Below are 25,888 nucleotides of genomic sequence, written 5' to 3' on the forward strand. Positions count from 1 at the left end.
TAAAAAATTTGATAGTAGGCAATTATTAATTTAAGCTAGGAAGATCTATCTAAATTTCAAAACAGCACATTAAGAAGTAATAATGTTAATATTAATTAAAAAAAAAATGGATTAGTGTTGCACTGGCAAACCAAAAATGGGCTTAATCAGACAGCAAGGGACTGCAGGCATATTCAAGCCCTGAGGCGTTTTGATTCTTGCGCAAAATTTGAAGCAGGAAGAATAGGGTGGGGCTGTTACAGAACGAAGAGATACAGGATGAACTGAGAACAAGTAGTCATGTAATTATCAAGCATATGTTGGTATGAAGAAATCTAAGCTGTGATTTCTGAAATTTAAGAATATATTTTATTATGAAAATTAAGCAAAGGGGAGCTCAGGGTTAGTAAGAGAATTGTCAAATCTTTCAGAAAGCTCTAAAAAAGATTAGTTCCAAGTTTTGAAAAATGTAAGGATAAAGTGGTAAAACATAGCTGGACAGAATTTTGTTGAAAAATAATCCAAACATTAAAAATAGAATGATTTAAAATGGACGAAACAAATATTTATGAATTACCTATACTGTGCCACGCATTGTGCTTGGCAAACGGGGCAACAGAACACAGTCCCATCCCTCTACGATACATTCTCAAGGGAGTAGGTAAGATAACAGACAAACAAATACACACATAATTGCAGGAAGTGATAAATTATACAGGGAAAAAGAAAGAGAGTGGGGAGAAAGGAGTTATTTTTAAGTCAGAGTGTTCACAGAAAGCCTCTGAGGAGGTATCATCAAACTGAATAAACCAGAGGGTCTGGTGTCAGAGCATTCAGCAGTGGAAACGGCAAGTACAGACGCTGTGAAGTCAATGAGCTCTGAGTACCTGCGCAATAAGGAGGCCAGCGTGACTAGGGTGGGATGGGCTGAGACAAAGAGATAGAAGGTGAGGTTGGAAAGTGAAGCAGGAGCCAGAATCCATAGGGTCTTCAAGGACAAAATTATGAATTTAGATGATATTCTGAATGGCATGAAGAGGTCCTGGAGGGATTTGAATCTGATGTACATTTTTAAAAGATCTTTCTGGCTCCTGAAATGAGAACAGGCTGTCAGTGGGGCTTGGAACAGTATAGAATGGAAGCAGGAAGAGCAATTAGGAGGGTGCTGCATTAATCCATTTTGAGAAGTAGTATAGCAAAGTGGTTGAGTGGTTGAGTGTTGGATGAGGGCCAGACAGTCTGGGTTCAAATCATGGTCGGCCCCTTACTAGATGAGTGACCACGGCCAAGTTACTCAATTATTTGTGCCTCTGTTCTTTCATCTATAATTGTACCTATACCACATAGCACTGACTGAAGATTAAATGAAAAGCTTCAACAATAGTGCCTGGCATACAGTAAGCACTCAGTAAATGTAGCTGCTATCATCATCATTTCATCTTCATCATTATCTAGTCAAAAGAAGATAATGACCGGAATAGGGTGTCAGCAATGGAGGTGATGGGAAGTGGTAGGATTTGGATATATGTGAAGACTGAGATGGCAAGGCTTTGATCAGCTGCATGTGGAATAAGAGAAAAAGATAAAAGTCAAGATAAGCCTGTTTTGGGCTTGATTTTAGTCAAAGAGAGTGCTGGAGGGACACTGCAAGGCCAAAGCAGGAGGAAGGGAGTTTTCTTTCTACTTCAGTGTGCCTGCAAGCCAGGGGATCACTGGGGGCTGGAAGGGGTAGTTTCTCTGCCACCATAACAGAAGATTTCATAGATCAGCGGTGGCCCAAGCCCTCTGGCAAGTTTCTTCACCACTGACAGGTTGTACGTTCCTGTGGCAGCCATACTCTCTCCAAGGAGATCTGAATCTCAGCCTGGGAGAGGAGTTCCTTCCTTATTCACTGTCCCTTAGCCCTATGGGCGGTGGCTGTTTTATGCATTTGCAACTTCTATACCCCTTAGAGGAGTCCCTGGGTGGCACAAATGGTTAAGCACTCAACAAAGGTTGAGTTCTAACCTTTTCCATGATCATCTCTGTTGAAGGGAGCCCATGTCAATGGTGCCACCTCCTGTAATCATTTCTCACCTACAGGTTGGAGGTTCTAACCCACCCAGACGCACCTCAGAAGAAAAGCCTGGCAATCTGCTTTCAAAAGATCACAGTCTTGAAAACCCTACGGAGTTCCTCTCTGCACACATGGGGTCGCCATGAGTCAGAATCAACTTGACAGCAACTGGTTTGGTTTTTGGTTTTGGATACCCCTTAGAATCCTCTTTTATCCCTTTTAGTAGTTAACCATCTTTTATTAATTAACACTTCTTCGTATTTAATCTTCCCTGTTTAAATTACTGGGGTGATTTCTGGCTCTTGACTGATACACAGTTGGTAATGCAGTGGCCCCAGGAGATAGACTATTAAAGATGGGAGTTTTGGGATTGGTTTAGTCATGCCTTTGGGCCTCTGCACAGTGCTCAGCCCATTGCCAATAGGAAATGGGATGCCAGTAATCCAAGGTATTCTGTAGGTTCACAATTAAGCAAATTATCTCCTGCAGTTGATTGTAGTGAAATGTCTAATGGAGTTAAGGACCTTGGGAGCCTAAGAGGCTGCTACCCTTGACCATTACAGTGATAATGATGACTACAACAACTGTGTCGTGTGACAGACCGCACTGGGGCATTTATAGAAAAAAAACAAACTCAGGTTCTTAAGCACTCAGCACAAGTCATGTTCTGAGTGCAAGAGAGTTTCTATGGCAACCCTAAAAGAATCTCTGACATCTTTTACCCATAAGGATGACACTGCTGAAAGTGAAATGCAAAATTTAACTGTACAGGTTGCAAATTTACAAGGTCAATTTAATTCACAGCTTTGCCAAGTTTCCTACGTGAAAGTTAGGGCACTGGTTGGGAAGTAACAGAAGTCTGAAACTTGGAATGGTGATATCTGGTTAGATCAGACAAAACTGAGAATTTTGAACTTCCGAATTATACTGATTTTTGCTTGCCAATGTAAGCAAATCCATCTGAAAAGACTGAATTTCTAGGGTAGTTGCCTTACAGGGGTGCTCATCCCTCTAAGAACCATCACAACCACCTGTTTGCTGACACTAGACCTGTAACTTGGATCAAATCTCAGCATGCTCTACGACAGAGGCAGACAAACTTTTCCTCCAAGGACCAGATAATAAATACTTTCAGCTTCACGGGCCATATGGTCTCTGTCACAACTGTTCAACCCTGCGACTGTAGTGCAAAAGCAACCCCAGATAACATGTCAATAAATAGGCGTGGCTGTGTTCCAATAAATCCTTAATTAAAAAATTAGGAGGTGGGTTAGATTTGATCCATGGGCTGACCCCTGATTTAGTGGAAGCAATCTAAGGTCTTAGAAAGGTAAGAATGTTGGAGTGAATTTATCATGCGTAACCTGCACACCCATCTACCAACTACATCCCCCTAGAAAGCCTAGAAAACAGTCCCTTCATGACGGCAATGAGGGGTACATTAATGAGCACAACATCTGAATCTCTGAAAAGCTCCGTTGATTGTTCCCCTATGTAGGTCAGAAATGACAGCAGGAGATGGCACCATTGACATGGGCTCCCTTCAACAGGGACAATCATGGAAAAGCAGAGACCAAGTTAGCAGCATTTAACTGCTGAAGATAGATGCTATTACCAAAAAGGGCAGCAGGGATATACTAATAATCATAACATTTTGGCCCTCAGAGATTTCTGCTGGTGGCTAATTAATCCAGTATCTTTAGGAATGAAATAGCCTACTAGATTAACATCTGATCTACATAAAAAACTCCAGATCTGGAGGCCAAAAATCTGATCCAAGTCAACACAATGGGGAGTCACAGACTCTCAACTAGTTTCCAGACCTAAGCCAGTTCAAATACTCAAGAGTCCTTTGCTTGAAGGGAAAGCCAGGTCCCACTGAGGAAGGACGCTGCAGGGCTGCCACACTATATAACATAAATCTTCCTCTGAGGGTCTGTGGCCACTTACTAGAATGACTATGAACTGGGGAAAAGAAATATATAAATCTTTCTCTTTTCCCAAAACATTGCTATTATCTACCAGTCAAAGGGGTGCTTATGGTGATCCAGTGATAGATGGAGTCTTAGCCCAAGTTTGAATCACAGTGGGCGTAGGTGGTCTGTGGGCCCCACCCAATTCCTGAATCTATAATTGGAACAGAGATACTTGGCAACTGGCAGAATCCTCCACATTGGCTCTATGATCCATGGGTAAGGGTCACTATGATAGGAAAGACTAATTGGAAGTCCCAGAACGTACTTTCCCTACCAAGAGAGTAAACCAGAAGTTAATAGCACAAGCCCGAGAATTGTAAACCGTTAGTGACACCACAAAAGGCTGGAAATATGCAGGGGTGGGGATACCTACCACGTCACTGTTTTAACTGGCCTGTTTGGTCTGTGCTGAAATCAGATGGATCCCAGATAGCAACCGTGGATAATCATAAATTTAATCAGCTGGTGATTCCAAGTAAAGCTGCTCTTCTAGATCTAGCACCTTTACTGGGATAAATTAACACAGCCCCTAGCATTTGGTACCCAGCTTTTGCCCTGACTAATGCTTTCTGCTCCATCCCAATTTACAAGGACCACCAGAAGCAGATTGCTTTTACCTGGCTTATACCTGTGTACACCTTCAAAGCCTTGCCTCATGGCTATTTCAACTCTCCTGCTCTCTGACCTAATTTAGTCTGCAGAGATCCTGATCTTGACATTCCACAGAACATCTCAATGGTCCACTACATTGATGACACTATGCTGATTTGATCCGGGGAGCGGGAAGCCACAAGTACTTTGGATGCCTTGGTAAGACATATGTACATTGAGAGTGGCAGATCAGGGGTTTGCCACTTTGGTAAAGTTATTGGGGGTCCAATGATCTGGAGTAAGTTAAGATATCCCCTCCAAGGAGAAAGACAATTTGCTGCACCTCCCACCACCTAACATGAAAAAGAAAGGGAGCAAAATACTTGGCAGTCCTTTTTGGAAGCAACATATACCGCATTTGAGTGATCTGCTTTTACGTCTACCAAGTCACGTATAATGCGTCCAGTTTCAGTGAAGACCCTAGCAAGAGAAGGCAAGGCTCTACTTGGGCCTTATGATCCAGCAGATCCAATGATACCAGAATAATCTCAACTCAAAGTGTCTGTGGTAAATAGGGATGCTGAACAGAGCCTGTGGCAAGCCACCAAAGGAGAATCATACTACAGGCCTCTAGGATTTGGGAGCAAATCCATGCCCTTCTTTATAACTATTTTCCTTTTGAGAAGCAGCTTCTGGCTTATTACTAGGCCTTGTTAAAGAGATAATCCCTAACCATGGGGTATCAGGTAACTCTGCGGCCTGAACTTCCTCTCATGAACTAGAAGTTACATGACCAACCAAGCTATAGATTGGGCATGCACAGCAGCAGTCTACCATCAAATGGGAACAGTATATAAAAGACAGGCTTGGGCAGATCTGGAAGTTAGTGGTAATTTGCATGAGCAGGCAGCTAAGAATCCTTCAACACCAGCTACAATGCCTCTTCTCTCCCTCAGTCTGTACCTATGGCCTCATGGTTGTTGTTTATAATCAGTTGACCAAAGAAGAAAAAAAACTGAGCCAGATTTACAGATGATTCTATGTAATATGTTGGTATCCACCTGAAAACATTTACAGTTGTGACCCCGAAGAACAGTAGTGAAGGTAGGTGGCGACACTTCAAGCAATACAATCGATAGTCTACGCTGCAGTAAGAGATGGTTGGAAGTACAGATTTACACTGATTTATTAGCAGCTGCTAACAATTCGGATAGCTAGGAACTAAGAAGAAACAGGATTGGAAGTTAGGAGACAAGTAAACCTGGAAAACAGATACGTAGATGAAACTCTTCACACTGTGAATATTTTTATGTCCTAGGGAATGTTCATGATGACACACCCTTGCGTACTGAAAGTCAATAGGGCTTGAAGCACTTACTGATGAAGATCAAAGACCACAGCCTTCAGTATGGATTACACCTCAACATAAAGAAAACCAAAATCATCACAACTGGACCAACAAGTAACATCGTGATAAATGGAGAAAAGTTGCCAAGGACTTCATTTTACTTGGATCTACAATCAACACCCATGGAAGCAGCAGTCAGGAAATCAAAGATATACTGCATTGTGCAAATCTGCTGCAAAAGACCTCTTTAAAGTGTTGAAAAGCAAAGATGTCACCTTGAAGACTAAGGTGTGCCTGACCCAAGTCATGGTGTTTTCAATCGCCTCCTATGCATGTAAAAGCTGGACAATGAATAAGGAAGACCAAAGAATTGACACCTTTGAATTGTAGTGTTGGCAAAGGATATTGAATACACCATGGACTTCCAAAAGAACATACAAATCTGTCTTGGAAGAAGTACAACCAGAACGCTCCTTAGAAGTAAACACGGTGACAGTAGGCATCTTACATACTTTGGTCATGTTATCAGGAGGGATCAGTCCCTGGAGAAGGACGTCATCCTTGGTAAAGTGGAGGGTCAGTGAAAAAAAGAGGAAGACTCTCAACGAGATGGACTGACACAGTGGCTACAACAACGGGCTCAAATATAGCAATTATTGTGAGGATGGTGCAGGACCAGGCATCTGTTGTACAAAGGGTCCACTATGAGTCGGACGGCACCTAACAACAAACAACAACAGGGAATGTTCACCAAAGGGAACCCACTGCAGGGGAGGTTCTCATTAATAAGACAGAAAAAAATGATACACTCTGTGGATATCAGTTAACCTGTTTCCCTATCCAGCTCAGCACTTGCTCAAGGGACCCATGGTGGCAAGGGCAGAGCCTATGCTTGGGCTCAAAAACACGGACTTCCCCTTACCAAGGCTGATTTTACTGCCATTACTGTTGGGTGTCTAAACTGCCAACAACAGAGAACATCAGAATCTCTGTTCTGGTACCACCCTCTGGAGGACCAGCTTACCATCTAGTGGCATGCTGATTACATGCAGACCCCTTTCATTATCCCCCATTGCCACTGAATGGATTCAGACTCATAGTAACCCTATAGGACAGAGGAGAATTGCCCCATAGGGTTTCCACGGAGTGGCTGGTGGATTCAAACTGCTAGAGTCCACAGAGTTGAGATCTACCCATGCTACTGCCCCGAGATCTTCTTTTGAACCTAGAGCCTGGAGAAAACTAGTTTCAGCTTTCATTAAAAAAAAAAAAAAGCCTAGCAAGTAGCTTGGTAAACTGTTTCGCCTTAGGCATTGGGCTGTCATGGACTGAACTGTGTCCACGGTAATGTGTGTCAGCTTGGTTAGGGCATGATTCCCAGTATTGTGTGCTTGTCCACCATTTTATCATCTGATCCTATCTCTACGATGTTAATGAGGTGGGATTAGTGGCAGTTTTGTTAACAAGGCAGGGTTCAATCTACAAGATTAAGTTGTGTTTTAAGTCAATCTCTTCTGAGATATAAGAGAGAGAAATGAGCAGAGAGACATGGGGACCTCATACCACCAAGAAACAAAAGCCAAGAGAATACCACGACCTTTTGATCTGGGGTCCCTGAGCTGAGAAGTTCCTCAGCCAGGGAAGATGGATGTCAAGGACCTTTCCCCAAAGCCAACAGAGAGAGAAAGCCATCCCCTGGAGCTGACACCCTAAATTTGGACTTCTAGCCTTCTAGACTGTGACAGAATAAATTTCTCTTTGTTAAAGCGATCCACTTGTGATATTTCTGTAATAGCAGCACTAGATAACTAAGACAGGCTCTTTTGGAGAATTGTCTATATGCAGCCAGTTTTGAGAAACAGAAACTCCAAAGTCAGACTAGAAGCTGTGTTCTACGGTAAAATGTTATTGTATAAACATACAGTTCTGATCCCATTTCCATGGCAATGTTGATAATATGAGGTATAAGAATCTTCGGAAGTTCTTTAACCTTTGAAACATTTTTGACCTTCAAGTTGAAATGTTACCCCAATTTGCAAATCGTGTATTAAATAATTTTTACTTTTGGCTTAGTATGATTTTTGTTTTAACAGTTCTTTGCTCTACTTTGTAATACCAGAGTTGGACCTTGTAGACATTTCTCTTTTGTCAGCTGAATGATGGTAAGCTTTGCCAACAGAGGGTGCTGAAGGGACACTACAAGGCGAGAGCAGGAGAAAGGGACTTCCCTTCCTTCTTCCTGTGTGCTGTTTAACGGGAGAGCCAGTGCACTGGCATGCGAAGGGCCTGGCAGCCTTTGCTTGCAGCCCTTCTGTGTCCTCCAGCAAGTTTCACCACCAGTACAGCAGCGGCCCCATGATTCAGCTGTGATTTGCATCCTCCAGCAAGATTTTCTGCCAAGACAGCAGTGGCCTTCACAGTTCAGCAGCCTTTGCCCTCTGGTAAATTTTCACCAGCATTGGCCTTCACCATTCAGCTGTGGTCTGCACCCTCTGGCAAACTTTTTCTTCACCCAGCAAGCAACCACTCTCACTGTCCCACATAGGCAAGCTCTTGGTCATTTACAGACTGAGTATTCTGTGGCAACTACACCCTTTCCAAAGAGATCTGAATTTCCTTTAAGTTTCTTCTTTGTTCATAATTCCTCGGCCCTAGGCCAAAAAAACCAGACCCATTGCCATCCAGTCCATTCTGACCCCTAGCAAGCCAACAGAAGCTGCTTTCTATGGCTGCCACTTCTATAGCCTTTTCAGTAGGTAACCACCTTTTAAACAAAACAAACTCATTGCTGTGGAGTTGATTCCGACTCATAGTGACCCTACAGGACAGAGTAGAGCTGCCCCAAGGAGCGGCTGGTTCATTCAAACCGCGGACCTTTTGGTTAGCAACCGTGCCTTTAACCAATGCGCCACCAGGGCTCCAAACTCATTGCTGCCGAGTTGATCCTGATTCATAGCAACCCTATATGACAGAGTAGAGCTGCCCCATAGAGTTTCCAAGGAGCAGCTGGTGGATTCCAACTGGCGAACTTTTGGTTAACAACCCTAGCTGTTAACCCACTGCACCACAAGGGCTAATTCTTTTAGTAAAATTTCCCTGTTCAAATGTCTAGTGAAGTCTCTGGCTTCTGACAGGGCAGTGATGGTTATAATCACCTAAAGTGTGAATATACATATGAAACAAAGAAGCTAAGAGAGAGGCCTGCAGCATTCCTATAGTAGAGATCAAGAATAAGAGGCAGAACCAGCAAAAGGAACAACAACAACAACAAAGCAGCCAGTAAAGTTGAGGTGGGGGGGGGGCGGAGGGGGGACAGACATTCATGGGTTCCAGGGCCGAGTGAAGAATGTATTTCAGAAAGGAGGGAATGCTGAATTGTGTCCAAAACTGCAGTAAGATACATAAGGAGAGGATGGCTGACTGACCAAGAGATCGGCAGCAGAGTTTTTTTTTTTTGGCAGCAGAGTTTTAATAGAGATGAAAGTCTAATCGGAGTGGGCTGTGGAACAACTGTCCCATGAAAACACACAGAGGTAAGCATCAACTATTTTGAGGAATTTCACTACAAAGGGGAGCAAAGAAACAGAAAGGTGATGAGACCAATCATGACCCACCACCCAAAAATGACAGTTGCCATGTTTTACTCAACTCTGATTCTGCTGCTGGGGCCTTGGTGGCACAGTGGTTAAGAGCTTAGCTGCTAACTAAAAGGTTGGCAGTTTGATTCCACCAGCCATTCCCTGGAAACCCTAAGGGGCAGTTGTACTCTGTCCCATAGGGTCACTATGATTTGGGATCAACTTGATGGCAACGGTCTTTTTTTTCAGTCTTACAGAAGTAGATTGCCAGGCCTTTCTTCTGCAGCACCACTGAGTGGATTCAAACTGCCAACCTTTTGGTTAGTAACTCGATGCAAGCCATTTGCGCCAACCAGGGACCTATTTAGCTTCCAGAACTGTGAAAAAATTAATTTCTGTTCTTCGAAGCTGCCTACTTGTGGTATTTAGGTTACAGCAGCACTAGCTAACTAAGACAGGTGTCCTGCATAAAACCAGAATTCTTAAAGGGATGTTATTTGCATTGTACTTATTACAATATAGACTTTCAAATTGTATGCTAATTTTAAGCTCCAAACACCAGTAGTAATGATGTAGTACCATCATTTCCACATTTAAGAAAAACCTGATATTTGAATCATTAGCACCTTGAGGCACCCTCAGAATTAAAATTAAACATGGGTTATGTAACGTATTCATTTTCTTACTTTTCTTCAACTTTATGAAGATGACAGTCAACTAGGCAAAGCTTCCACTGTGACAGTGATTCTTACTCTGGCTCAGGACTTTTGAACAAGTGGAATATGAACACAACAGAAATGAAATTCTAATGAATTAGAATTTTCTTTTATAAATCACATTAGAAAAACAATGAAAAATTGGAAATGCTTTCTTTTAAAAAATTAAATTAAAAAATAAATTTAAAAAGGGCTATAATCCTAACAACAACAATTTAAAAATACCAAAGCTATGAAATAAGAGGCAGCACTATCTGAAGATGAAAGGGACATAGGAAATCTGGAACTGGACTATCTTCTCACCATGACTCTGACTAATATAAAGTGTCATCAGTAAGGGCCTGTTAGGTAGCTGAGAAAATTTGCACAAAAATACTTTTATAACTCAATGATAATACCATTAATAAATTTTGCTTTTTAAGACTGCTTTTTCAAAAAGATCAATTATTTCATTTGTAATTTCAATTTTTTAAAATAATTTACTTATTAATTAAAATTATACACAGTTACATTTACATTTTTACTGAGTTATGGTGTCAGCAAAGAATACTGAATATACCATGGACTGCCACATGAATGAACAAATGTGTCTTGGAAGAAGTACAGCCAGAATGCTCCTTAGAAATGAGGATGGCAAGACTTCATCTTACATACTTTCGACATGTTATCAGGAGGGACCAGTCCCTGGAAAAGGACATCATGCTTGGTAAAGTAGAGGGTCAGCGAAAGACAGAAAGACCCTCAATGAGATGGACTGACACAGTGGCTGCAACAATGGGCTCAAACACAGCAATGATTGTGAGGATGGCGCAGGACCGGGCACTGTTTTGCTCTGTTGTACATAAAGTCGCTATGACTTGGAACCAACTCGACGGCACATAACAACATTTACATTTTTATAATTCTATCTTTTTACTTGATGGTTTGTTTATAAATTTTGCATTTAAATATACTGAATAATTTTTAATTTTATTTTACAATTCCTGAATACTTCAGGAAATAGAATATAGAGATTTAGCTACATGTTATTTAAAAAAAAAAAGCTATCTGTATTGTCATTTTGTTCCAGTGTTACAATCATATCTCTGGCTGTAAAGAAAGATACCAAGAAACAGGCTTGTCTATCCTTGCCTTCTAGATGAGGTGGGAAAAACCATAACTGGGAATGCACCAACACAGAACAGCTGATGCAGACCCTGGATTTGACTTTATACTAATTACATGATCTAGGCACTCTCAGTTTAAGAAACCATTAAAAAAAATAATAATAAAAAAAAATTAAAAAAAAAAATTTTTTTTTTGGATGGTAGCACCACAGGTACCTGGCAAATACTTCTTCGAAGGGCACACCCCTGGTCAGATCTCACCAGACTGCCATGAGTAAACAAAGTCCAAGCAAACATAAACTCACAATTCAAATTTTAAAGCACACAAGGAAATGAACCACCAGGAGAGAGTCAGCAGCAGCAAAAAAAAAAAAAATGCAGAAAGAAAAACAGCATTATCAGATCCTCAAGGAGGTCAGATCGTTAGATTTTATATTCTTTATTTTATAAATGGAGTTTAAAAAGTTAAAGACAAAAGAGGAAATCTAAAACATAAGCAAGGAATAAAATGTTATAAAAACATCAGACAAACTTGACAGAAAACAAAACAGAATAACAGAACTTCTAAAATGAGAAACAGGATTATGAAAATTAAATACCTAATGGATAGGTTAAACAGCAGATGTGAAAGAGCTGCTATAGAGAAAGTTAGCAGCTAGAATAAAGACCTGAAGAAATTACCCAGGATGCTGCACAAAGAAACAGACAGAAAACGTGAATGAAACCAAGATGTGGAATAATAGCACAGAATTAAAAAATAGAAAGCTTGTTAAAAATTTAGAATTGATTGTAATTAAAAGCTAAAACTAGGAGATACAAGTTTTTAACGGAACTTTCCAATATCTCATTATATACAAAAAGCCAAACCCGTTGCTATTGAGTCTATTCCGACTCATTGTGACCCTGCAGGACAGAGTAGAACTGCCCCATAGCATTTCCAAGGAGCAGCTGGTGGATTCTAACAGCCAACCTTTGGTTAGCTGCCATAGCTCTTAACCACTGTGTTACCAGGGCTCCATCTCATTACATAGAAAAGTAAAAAAGGCTGGAAAATATTTATAGACACTAAGAACATAAACATTAAGCAATGTTGCATATTTGTACTTCTTATTCTGTAACTGGAGCCCTGGGGGTGCAGTGGTTAAGAGCCCAGGCTGCTAACCAAAAGATTGGCAGCTCAAATCCACCAGCCGCTCCTTGGAAACCCTATGTGGCAATTCTACTCTATCCTTTATTGTTGTCTGTATAGGGTCTCTAGGGGTCAGAATTGACTTGATGGCAAGGGATTATTCTGTAATTGGTTACCATAAAATTTAGTCATTTGTCAGAAATTCTCCTATGATACTCTACTACAATGATGTTAAGACTTGGGATCAAAATATTTATTTACTCGTTTGTTGATAAAAACCATATTTGCTTACTGAATTTTTAAAAGAAATAACTGTTTATAATATTTAATCCATTGGGGCTTCAATAATCTTGTTACAATTAACCTGTATAAAACCATACATATCCCCTTGAAGTCAGAAAAATCTACCTGTTTTCCTCTTGTACTAAAGTGATGACAAAATTATAAACATAAAGGTGACTACAGCACAATACTTAAAAATTAAATAAAAAGTCATGATATTTCTCAACATCCTAATGCAAAGATCTAGTCCTAGAAGGAGCCAGTAATCCTGGCAGACAATTTTTCAGAACTGACATTAGACATAAATCCACAGATTCAGAAAGCACAACAAATCCTAAACAGAAAATAAATAAATAAATAAACCACATCCATACACCTTTTTTTTTTATACACCAACCAAACCAAAACCATTGCAGTCAAGTTGATTCCCACTCATAGCGACTCTATAGGACAGAGCAGAGCTGTCTCATTGAGTTTCGAAGGAGCATCTGGTGGATTCAAACTACCGACCTTTTGGTTAGCAACCGTAGCACTTAACCACTAAGCCACCAGGGTTTCCCATCCACACACAGTACTATTAAATGACAGAACTATGCAACAAAGTAAAAGAGAACAATGGAAAAAGTGGAATACTCTCTTTCAACCAAGAATCCTGGAAGCAGTTAAACTAGCATTCAAGAATGAGAGTAAAAAATCAAAATATGTTCAGAGTAGTAGCACATATCAAGGGCAGAGTGGGAGGGACAGTTCACCCGAGTGGCAGTACGTTGCCTGCAGAGAATTGAAAAAACAATTACGGCAAAACTGAATGAAAACCAGTCTTCTTTTTCAGAACTGTTGCAGTAATTCTAAAGAATGTCAATATCAAAACATTCCTCAGCCCCAATGCAGACCACTCGCACCACCCTGACTTCTGTGTGCTGCTGGTTCAGACAAAGGAAGCCGAGGGAGCTTCCAAGAGATCTTTATTAAGGAAATAATAAAACTGCATTTTACGAGGTAAGAAAATGATAAAAGAAAAATAAATCTGAAATGCAAGAAGGAAAAGTGAGCAAAGAACTGTATAAGCATACATAAACCTAAATAAACTACATTAAACAATAATACTAATGTCCAGTGGGAGGAGGTAAAAAAATAAATAAATAAATGAGAGAATGAAAACACTGGGCAGCAATAACTAAAAAGAAGGGGAGGACAGTGAATGAAGTTCACGTGTTGTAGAGACTGTGATTAGATTTTCAGTTAAGCATACATGTTAAATATTTAACAATAACCCTAAAACAAGAGGATAAAAAAAATTTTTTTTATATAGATTCTATAATTTCTATAATTTTTCAGGCAATAGAAGAAAAAAGAAATGATTGAATTACAAATTCATGCTATCTAACTTCGGCTTGGTCCTTATTGTGGCTAGACAATCCTTTCCTTCATCTGTTGCCTTGCTCATGTTTCCTACAGTCATTATTCCTGGCATTTTCAACCACAGCTCCTGCTCTAACATCCCCATCCCCATGCTATAAGGTAGCATCTCTTACCATTTTACTGTGGGGTATTTTCTTTTTTTTCTCATTTTGATAGTATATTCTATTTAATCCAATATATCCCAAAGAGTATCATTTCAACATCGAATCAACATTTAGAAAGTTATGAATGAGATATTTTGTATTCCTTTTGTGTGTTTATTTATTTTTTCTTTCTTTTTTTTTTTAGATGAAGATTTACAGAACAAACTAGCTTCTCATTAAACAATTAGTACACATATTGTTTTGTGACATTGGTTGCCAACCCCATGACATGTCAGCACTCTGCTTTCTCAACCTTGGGTTCCCTATTACCAGCTTTCCTGTTCCCTCCTACCTTCTCATCCTTGTCCCTGGGCTGGTGTGTCCATTTAGTCTCATTTTGTTTTATGGGCCTAATCTTTGGTTGAAGGGTGAACCTCAGGAGTGACCTCAGTACTGAGCTAAAAGGGTGTCCCCAGGGGCCATATTCTGGATGCTTCGCTTGTCTCTGTCAGACCAGTAAGTGGTCTTTGTTTTTGGCCGAGTTAGACGTTTGTTCTACATTTTTCTCCAGCTCTGTCCAGGACCATCTATTGTGATCCCTGTCAGAGCAGTCAGTGGTGGCAGCTGGGCACTATCTAGTTCTGCTGGACTCAGCCTGGTGGGGGCTGCAGTACTTGCGGTCCATTAGTCCTTTGGACTAATCTTTCCCTTGTGTCTTTGGTTTTCTTCATTCTTCCCTGCTCAAGACGGGGTGAGACCGGTGGAGTATCTTAGCCACTCATAAACTTTTAAGACTCCAGATGCTACTCACCCAAGTAGAATGCAGAATCTTTTCTTTATAAACTACATTATGCCAATTGAGGTAGATGTTCCTAGGGGCCCTGGTCCCCACAGCCCTCGACCCAGTAATTCAGTCCCTCAGGGAGTTTGGATGTATCTATGGAGCTTCCATGACCTTGCCTTGGACAAGCTGTGCTGGTTTCCCCAGTATTGTGTACTATCTTACTACTGTGGGGTATTTTCATCTGTTTACTGTAGCTGTCTGTATATTCTCATCTGCCCTAGGTCAACAGTAACAGCCTTCTTCCCACAACTGACCCCCTTATCTCTCTACACTGACCACATTTTCTGCCTCCTATAAATATGCTCAGTACTGTTTTACCCTAAAAAATCCTCCCCTCAACTCTGCTACCCCTTTTTAAGTTAGTGTCTTCTTTCTTTGTTTCAGCTTTGAATTACATATAATCCATAGTCATAAAGGGAAGAAAACTTGCTTCTGCTTACTTCTTATATTCTTATATTTTTTCTTCCATTATAAATTGAAAATTGGCTCAGTTTTAGGCAGTTATAGGAGATCTCATAAAGCAAAGACCGAGCACAATTAATTTTCTTTACACAGCATGATGCCCAAGTGGACACAGAATAAATATTTCGAAATATTTAAAGTCTTTATTTTATGTGCCTACTACTGCTTTCTTTTATGTGTAAGGGTTGGAAAATTGCCACTACTTAACCTGTGTCAAAATCTGAGAGTCTCTTACCCTTTTTCAGTTTCCGGACAGCCAACATACAATGACTGGGAGACAGATCCCATATTCTTAAGGTTTTATCGTCACTTACAGTAGCACAGATAGGTAGATAAGGATGTGTGGCCAAACCCCATACCTCTCCTTCCATGTGTCCCTATTAAAAAAGCATAGTTAAGATCAGTTTAACCTAGTGATATGTGTAAATATACTATAAAGGCCTTACTTAGAATAAAACTAAAGACAATATTCAATAATATATGATAATGGATAGAAAAATTATTCTGGATAAGTCTAACAAAGCTTTTCTACTTATCTTTGGAATACATCATAAAAGCCTTTTAATGGCTTTATCTTAACAATTACAGTACAAACAAGTTCCTGTTAAAATTAGTTTATGATCCTAAAATATTCTCTGGGTGGAAACAACATGCCCTGGAATGTTAATAACTGTGACATAGGAGGGACTTCTGGTGTGACAGAGGGATGAGCACCATGAACCCATTCACCAGTGGAACTGGTGAAAATTATTAACAACAACAAAAATCATTTAAAGTCCCTGGAAGTGATCCGAAGGACATACAGCAGATAAAGAAACATTTACTCTTAGTAGAAAAACTACTAAAATTTGGTGAGAATAGTGAGAGTTCGTGGTATCTAAACCAAGGCCTGCTCCTCCTCCCCCCCCCCGCCCCCCAACTTCAACTCATGTAGATGGAAACCCTACTGCAGAATGGAGCAGCCAAGAACACAGGGCTCTCTCCTCAGCAACCAATCCAAGGGCTACTAGCATTTCCCATCTGGCCCCCAGCTACCTGTTGCTGAGGCTAAGTTCTAAGAACTGTAGCCAAGAGGCAGGTGCGCCCTTCTTTGGCACAACCCCTATTTGTAGGATGGAGGGTCTACTTTGGGCACTGCACCACTGAGAATACTAGGGCCCTGATCACCCTTGATCCAGCTCATAGGGCAGTGGTTCCAAACTGGGAGAGTTACACCAAGGCCTGAGGCTACTGCCCTCCCCACTAAGTGTTCAGTTCCTAAAGCAGTGGTATCAGTGAGAGAAGCACACCATCATCTCCACTCCCAACTCTAGAGTCTGGGCTCAGAGATTTTGCGTGGAGGAAGAAGCACGCTGTAAAACAGAAAGTTCCTAAACTCCTGTCAAAGAAAATGACCGCATTTGCAACAAAGTGTGGAAAAATTCAGGCCTAAGGTTGCTTTCAAAAACAGTGGAGGCTGTGCTGCTAGGTAACTGGGAGAAGACTGGTAGAATGATTGACCATATAGGCTAAACTGTAGGTTGGCTATTAGTTTGGCCTAGAGAACTGGACAAAGAAACATCTGGGAAGAGCCTGCTTGCGGGGGGCAAGGGGGGGGTGGTCAGAAAAACTCTCAAACACTGCCCTAAGGAACTTTAGAAGTGCCCAAATTTGATTGGTTTAGTCTGTGGAACAATTTTTGACCCAGAGAATGCTGAAAACAACAGCATTATTAGCCAGCAATTAATGGAATTTAACAGCTGGATATACCATGATTATTGACTATATCATGGACTGCCAGAAGAACAGACAAATCTGTCTTGGAAGAAGTACAGCCAGAATGCTCCCTTGAAGCAAGGGCAGTGAGACTTCATCTCACATACTTTGGATATGTTGTCAGAAGGAACCGGTCTCCAGAGAAGGACATCAAGCTTGGTAAAGCAGAAGGCCAGAAAAAATGAGGAAGACCCTCAAAGGGATGGTTTGGCAGAGTGGCTGCAATAATGGGCTCAAGCATAGCAAGAGTGTGAGCATGGCACAGGACTGGGCAGTGTTTGTTCTGTTGTACACAGGGCTGCTATGAGTAGGAACCAACTCGACAGTACCTAACAACAACAAAGATGACTGCTGGAGGTTGTCAGAGAAAGACAAAAAGAGCCCTGCCCATCCAGGGTGACTGTGGCATGCCCAAGGCCGTGCCTCCTGTAGAGCAACATCAGAGGCTTAACAGTGTGGGGATGGGGAGAGACACCAGTGAAATAATTCAGCCAGTAACTAAACAAATAATCAAGCAAATAAGAAGTCCCAGAGGAAGGACGGCTACAATATACTTGCAAAATGTCCAGTTTCCAACAAAAAACTATGAGACATGCAAAGATATAGAAAAGCATGGCCCATAAAAAAAAAAAAAAAAAAATGGCCCATACAGAGGAATAAAAGCAGGCAATAGAAACTACCTGTGAAGAAGATTACTTAAAATAAGTAAAGAATGACAATGTCTTACCAAGCAGATAATATCAATAAAAAGGTAGAAAATAAAAAAATAAAAATTTTGTAATTAAAAAAATTCAATAAATGAAATGAAAAATTCACTAGACTTTTGGTCTTAGTAGATTTGAAGTGGCAGAAAAATTAGAAAACTTGTATACAGATCAATAGAGACTGTGCACTCCAGAACACGGAGAAAAAAGAATGAAGAAAAACAATAAAGCCTCAGCAAAAATGGGACATCATGAAGCACAGGAACATACGTGTATTGGGAGTGTAGAAGAAGAGGACAGAGAGAAATTACCAGAAAAAAAATTTGAAAAAATAATGGCAGAAAACTCCCTAATTTTGATGAAAAGCATTAATCTACTCATTTAAGAAACTCAACACAAAAAGATCCACACATGACACATCACAGCAAAAACGCTGATAGTCAAAGAAAAGAAGAAAGTCTTGAAAGCAGCAAGAGAAAAATGACTCATCATTTATAAGGCAACACTGATAAAATTAACAGTTGACTTAAATCATCAGAAAAAATGAAGGCTAGATAATGTATTCAATGTTTTCAAAGAAAGGGAGAATCCTATATTCAGCAATGCTCTCTTTCCGAAAACGAAGCAGAAATCAAGACATGCCAAGGTTAAAAAAAAAAACAAAAAGCTGAGAGAATTCATTGCTAGCAGACTCACTTTAAAATAAATGCTAAAGAAAGTTCTTCAGCCTCCTTAATTAGCTTTAATAATTTTTCAATTCATTCTCTTCAATCTTCTAGGTATAAGATCATATTATCTGCAAATACTGCCAGTGTTGCCCATTTATTTCTAACACACCGTTTATTGTTTTGTTCTGTTTTACTGGATTGGCTAAGACCTCACACACAATGTTGGACAATAATGAAGAGAGTTATGAATCCTTGTCATGTTTCTGATATAAAGGTTACAATAAAACATTTGAAATCTTTAACTCAATAAAATATATCAGAAATAACAGTATATCATTTATGACTTCTAAATCTTTTCTCACAACTATGAAATTGTGTTTTTGAAAAGTAACATCTATGGATCCATCTGTCAAAGTGTACTGTGTTAATATCTATCAATATTTTCCAAGAGATGAAAAACATGTTAAGTACCATGACTCCATGTTCTTTTTACTTCAAAGGGATATTATGTAACTGACTGGGTTTTGGGTATTAACAGTAAGAAACCTAAGTTTGACAGTTAATTTAATATATAATGTTCTGTCACTGGGTTACAGATTCTACTTGATATGCCAGGATATTATATTAACATTAAAGCATGTACAGTTTTCTCATCTATATATGCTCTTTAGTGTCTTAACAAGAGTGAAAGTAGGAGTTGGAGAAGAAATAATTCTGTACTGAGAAAGAAAATAATTTTTTCAGGGAAAAGGTAAATCAAAGTTTGGTTTTACTTTAGAGTTGTATAAGGACAATTTTTCATCAGGATAAATCATACCTCATTTATTGGATTGAGTTACTTATAACTGTATAATTATACTGTATTGACTCGTTTATAGTATCGACTTCTTTCCCCTCCTACTTTTCAGAAAAACATAATAAATACAGAGATGTATTTCTAAAATACAGCATTTCGAATGGAAATGTTAAGGATCACATGGCCAGCAGCTAATTCTGCTGTTTAATTTTAAATTTCTCCCACACAAATTTCTATATTTTTATTATTAACATCTTTTCACTGATAAATGTTTTCTCTACTACATTTTCATGCAAAGGATATACACCTTATCTATTTGTTTGCCAACCATGCCCTCCCCTCCCCCAAGGTATTGTCATAAGCACTGCTGTGCCGAACTTTTTTAACATGTTGCTGTAAAAAATTTACCATAGTGCAATTAGAAAAATATCTTGTGGGGGGAGTGTGGTTGGCAAACAACATAGAAGTTGCGAGTTATTTGCATAAAAATAGGTAATTGTTACGAGTTGAATTGTGTTTCCCCAAAAGATGTTAAACTCCTAACTCCCCGGTACCTGTGAATGACTTTATTTGCAAATAGGATTTTTGCAGATGCACTTGGTTAACATGAGGTCATACTGGAAGAGGATGGGGCCTGAGCCAATATGACTGGTGTCCTTATAAAAAGAGGAGAAGGGACAGAGACAGACAGACACAAAGGGAAGGTGGCCATGTGAAGACGGGGGCAGAGACTGGAGTTATGCTACCACAAACCCAGGAACATCTGGGACCACCAGAAGCTGGACGACACAAGGCAGGATCTTCCTGTAGAGCCTTTGAAAAGAGCATTGCCCTGCTAACACCCTCAGTTTGGATTTTCAGCCTCCAGAATGGTGAGAGAATAAATTTTCTGTTGTTTTAAGCCACCTACTTTGTGGTAATTTGTTACGGCAGCCCTAGCAAACTAATACTCCCATAAAAATTTAGTATACATTCAGATACTCATTTTTTGTTTTTCTAAGGTAGAAACTTGAGGGAAAAAAGAGTTAAGAGTGTTAGAGAAACAACAGCCTTAGGATCAACAAATATACTTCAAAGAAAATTAAATATGAAATAGAATGAGTTAATTACAACTGGATTTTCTTTCCATTGGTCTCTTACTTTGTGATAAGAAATTAAAGTATCAGCAATTAATCCACAAGACAATATGCATATTTATTTACTGATATTCACACATTTAGCTGTAATTGACTTAAAATTTTCTGTATACATTAACATTAACAATCGTCTCCTTAATTAATTTAACACTGTTTTTCAGCACTGTCAACTTTTAGCTCTTATGTATTGAAAGAATCAATTTTATACAAAGAAAAATGGCATATTAACATTTAAGATTACCTGGACCAGTAGTGTTACTGGGCCATTTTTATCAACTTCTAGTATTTCACCATTCTTTGTGCCAACTAAAATATGACCATGTCCTAATGATATGGCACGTATAGATGGGTTATCTTCCAAGAGAAGACCTGAAATGTTAAATGGAAACGTTCTTTTGGTATGAAGCTACTATAATACAAAGACATAAAATACAGCCAGAGATGCTAGTTTGACAGTGAAAATCATATTATAAGGTTGTCTTTGCCTATATTTTAAGTCTTCTAATAAACGTACTGCAATTTCCCCAACCATTCAATTTACTAGGCTCAAAAGTAAGTACCACCTATATACTAGTTCTATAATTCTGTACTATCCCAGACCTCCTCCTACCATTCTGACAACTGTTTTTTTGCTTCTTTTATTAGCCCCTCCTCATCTACCTCCTGCCCTGAATAAAAAAAACCTAAAATATTCTGATTAGTAACTTTAATTCAATTTAACTTAAGACATATCCATTTTTTTTTTTTTTTATGTCTATCATGTTCTAGGGAGGCCTGAGTGATACAGTGGTAAACATGGCAGACCCAGTTCCTGCCCTCAGAGAGCTTACAGTGAGGAAAACAGACCCTGCATGAGGAGCATACTGAAGAAGTTAGCATACAGCAATGGAATTTAACCTAGTTTTGGGTAGTTCATCCCAGAAGAAATAGTATTTGAGATCTGAAAAAAAAAACCAAAAAACGAGTATATGGTCAGGCAACTGGAGGGGGCAAGAGTGTGAGGAGAAAGGGGAAATTATAGGCTAAAGTAACAGCGTATGAAAATGCGCGGAGGCCAGAGAGTGTGGTGCAGTGCCTGAAAGAAAGAAATACACTGAAAGAGAAGGCAAAGGGGAGAAGGGTCTAGGAGGCTGGAGAGGCCAGGTCATTGAGGAACAAATGCCAGTTTGCAAACAAGTTCCTGACTGGTGGGAAATGTGATGCTTATGTGATGGCTTCCTATGGGAAATTAAAAAGGTTAAAAATTAGCAATAATATCCTATACTTGATTGATGTTTTACCACGTGCATCACAGAAAATAGATTTTGCAAGGATTGCAACGATTCTGGTATCCAGTTAAGGAGCTTCTCCCTTTTAACTCTGGTACCCTTCTAGTTAACAAGGAGAAACATATTCCAGGTGTTCTACCTCATTGACCAGGCACGTTAACGAGCAATTAATCTCTTTTCCTATGAGGTAAACTAAATATCAAATCACCTTTAGATCCTGGGGCCAAAGCGCCTCTTTTTATAGCATAAGTCTTGAGACATCTTTCAAAGGAATCATCCCAAAGAGCTACAACACCATCTTTCCCTCCAGTTACAAATCCCTATGAAAATAAAAGGTTCAAGTTAATAAAGACCTAAATATTAAAAAAAAAAAACCTCCTTTGTACTAAGAAAATTCTAGATGAAAGAATATTTATAGCTGAAGTTATATCTTATAAAGAATAGGAATTAGCATAAGAATCCATTTTATTTTATTTTTCTAAATACCAACATGGAATCTGCAAAGTATTAAGAGGGATGGACACTAAACATTCTACTTTTAGGACAGGACTTTAAAAAGCAGTTTCTAATTCAGAAGCACAGGGGGGTTTTCCCACTTTTGGCAAGTAAAGTATATTTTCTTACAGCCTTCATAACCTCATCCTTCGAAAAGAGGGGATAGGATATGGTGATTATACATAAAGCACTCAGCACAATGTCTGCCATTAAAGTAAGGGCCTAATAACTATTAAGTTAAACTTCTTTTTTAAACAGCTGACCTATTTCACTCTGTGTTCAGGAGTTTGAAAAGCAAGACAAAACAAGGTCAAGAAACTAAATCTGCCATTCTCCTGACAAGACTCCACAGATTATTACGGAGCGGCCCAGCCAGGTAGAAAGGAAACGTTCCGTTAACTTCTGAACACGCTCTATGCTCCAGGACCAAGTTATTTTTAACTATGAATAGCTTGGGTTACTTACTTTTTCCAATGCGTGCATACTGAACACTGGCCCATCATGCGCTTTAACTGTTTTCACAAGAAAGATGTCTCTCCAGATACACACATCTCCTGTGGACGTTCCAGAGAAGGCCATCTCTTCGGTCCATCCGTACACGGCACACATCATTGTGTCACTTTTCCCCGGTGTGCCTGTGTAGCCTTTCCTTCCAATCAATCCTCCACCTAGTCCATAAACAATATTATCAAAGTTCTACTTTCAAAACGTATAAAATTATAAAGCAGTAAAATTTCTTTTCTACTTCTTATTTTTTAAAAGAAAAATAAAAAAGACATGTAACCGTAAGAATAGTCAAAAAGAAGAATACTGTCTCTCAGTCAGTGATTTGGACAACACCTTGCCTGGCTGAAGTGGCCATACCCATGGCTACGTTTAGGCTATAGCTTTCTAGATAAACAAAAACATGGACTAAGTCAGTTTTAACTAGTCCTTAACACTTTTGACAATGCTTTTCAAAATTTTTATTATGACATTTAAGAATACTAAAAGGTGTAAATAAAAGCATACAATGAACACCTGTATATCTGCTATCAGCCTAAAACTAATTACCAAAACAATGGAAACATGCCAATCCCATCTCCTGTCTTCACTCCCTACTATCCTGAATGTGATATTATTTTCATGCATTCCTTTATACTTTTACTACATACTTAGGAATTCTTCAGCAATATGTCACATTATTTTTCATGTTTTAAAATTTTTTATAAATACAACACCATTTGTTTGCAACTTACAATTTTTATTCAACAATTTGCTGCAGAAATTTATACATGTTGATTTGTACCTCTAGAAAGCTTATTTTTAATACTATATAGTTACATAGTTTCACTATATGAACATAATACAGGTTTATGCATTTTCCTGTAAATTGGCCTTTAGTTGCTTCCAAGTTTTTACTGTTGAAAGCAATACTGTTTTAAATGTTTTTTCAGGGCCTCTCCTTTACAAGCGTTTCTCTGGGAATGTCATAGGGTGTGTGCAAAAGGGACAGCATATAGATAAGAGGGGTGTCAGCTCTTGCCCAGTTGTTCTCCAAAGATGGTATACTAACTCAAACTCCCATTAACAGTCAGGAATTCCTGTTGTTTCCTACCTTCAGGACACTTGGCCTTGTCAGGCTGGGGGATGTAAAATACCCACTGACTTATATTGTGGTTTTAATTTATTTGATTATTAAAAACCCTGATCATCTTTTCATATTTATTGACCACTCATTACCTAATGGTATCTTTTTCCCATTTTTCCAATTAAACTCATTCATTCATTCATGTACAACAGCCCCCATGCAGGAGTGTTACTGTAATCTTCAAGGAGCAATAGGGAAGTCAGTACAGAATAGGAAAATGTAAGGGAGACAGTAATGGGAGATAGGGTCAGACAGGTCAAAGGCTGCACTGAAGCCCTTATAAGGATTTAACTTTTACTCTAAATGAGATGGGAAACATTTCAGTGGCAGAAAAACAAAATCTGACATACAATTTATTAACAGGTTCATTCTGACTTCTGGGTTGAGAACAGATTGAAGAGGGTGGGCAGGGATGAAGAGTAAGAAGGCTACTTGAATTATCTGGGCAAATGATAAAGGTGGCACCTTGGTCCACATGGGGGGAGTTGGGAAGATGATGAAAAGTGGTCTGATTCCAAGTGTATTCCGAAAATTGTTTTTTCTTAATGCAGCAGCCAGAGTTAGCGACACAGCAAGAGCAGTTTAGGTGGAGTGGTGAGGGAAAAAAGCCTGATCAGACCTCTCCCAAGAAAAAAAAGAAGATAAACTGCAAATAAAAAGTTCAAACAACTCTTCAGAGGTATTTTATAATACAGCAAAGGAGAAAAACGGATTCGCAACTGGAGGGTAGAGCTGAGAGTTTTTGGTTTGTTTAGGGTAGACGAATAACACCACGCTTGTTTTTTTTTTTTTGTATACTGAAGGAAAAGATTCAGTAAAGAGGGAAAAATGAGGCAGAAAGGGAAGGGAAGAGGAGCTGGAACGATGCCCTTGAGTAGGTGAGAGGAGAAGGAATCCAGAGCACACATGGAGGGAGTGGCCTTCTCTGGAGCATGGATACACAGGGCAGAAAATTATCAGTCTACAGACCAATCCTGCCACCGCCTGTTTTTGTATGGTACTCACTGGAGCACATGAGCACTGTGAGCCGAGGAGACCAAGGTCCTTTCCCCTCTGCTCCCAGAGCATGCCTTCCCAGCTGGTGGCTGCACTTTGCAGCTGCCCAGGACCCACGCTGGTCACCACCTACAACTTGGGGGCTCTGCTAATGGCAACTGCCAGGCACTAAGCAGTGGAATCTCCAGTTGGGCTCTCCAGAAGGAGAGAAGACACACTGCCATCTGTTTGTCACTGAGGCAGGTCATAAAACTGACCGTGGTGCCCTCTACTCCAACCCACCAACCTCCTTCCCCTTAGCAGGCTGCTCTTGGAGAAAATGTCTAGGTCCAAATCAGGTAAGTCAGGGCAAGAATTTTAGTAATTCATGATTACTAAGTGCCAGGCCCTATGCTCTGAGAGCTTGTAAGCATTATCTCATTTAATCTCCACCATAATGTTATGTGCCAAATACTATTATCCCCATTTTACCAAGGAGGAAACAGAGTCAGACTAAGTAGCTTGCCCGAGCTCACAAAGCAATGCCTTCTGAGTCTTGCATTTCAGATCTATTAAGCAGTTAAGTTTCAGCTACTGTATTTTTATGCACTGTCTGTGTTTGTTTGATGGCAGAGCCCTCCCCCTCTTACGTGTGCTATGCTCGTTTTATTTTTCTACAGCAACATGTGGAAGAGGCTTGGCGTGGCAGCGCTTGTGCGGATGCCTCGTGGGGGAGGTGGGGAGGCGCAGCTGGCAAACAATTGCAGGAGGTGTGTGTTATTGGGTAAAAATACGGTAAGTATATTTACCTGAAATCAATTTCATATAAGTTCAAGCATCTTCCCAAATAGAGTTTGTGCCAGATTCATAGGCAGGCAGTGCCTGAATT

The 25,888-nt window shown here is 39.7% G+C and overlaps 1 protein-coding gene across 1 annotated transcript in view; it reads right to left on the reverse strand.

The window, feature by feature from the left end:
- EML5 (EMAP like 5) overlaps window positions 1-25,888 on the reverse strand; it is a gene marked incomplete at its 5' end in the record, with an annotated part of 145,236 nt that overhangs the window by 51,186 nt on the left and 68,162 nt on the right. Inside the window, 4 exons of the mRNA XM_064291859.1 lie at window positions 15,808-15,949; window positions 20,873-21,000; window positions 22,108-22,219; window positions 22,860-23,062. Of these exons, the coding sequence (XP_064147929.1) occupies window positions 15,808-15,949; window positions 20,873-21,000; window positions 22,108-22,219; window positions 22,860-23,062 (585 nt within the window). The remainder of the gene's footprint in view (window positions 1-15,807; window positions 15,950-20,872; window positions 21,001-22,107; window positions 22,220-22,859; window positions 23,063-25,888) is intronic.

This window comes from Loxodonta africana, chromosome 10, assembly GCF_030014295.1.
Source record: "Loxodonta africana isolate mLoxAfr1 chromosome 10, mLoxAfr1.hap2, whole genome shotgun sequence".
Taxonomy (NCBI): Eukaryota; Metazoa; Chordata; class Mammalia; order Proboscidea; family Elephantidae; genus Loxodonta; species Loxodonta africana.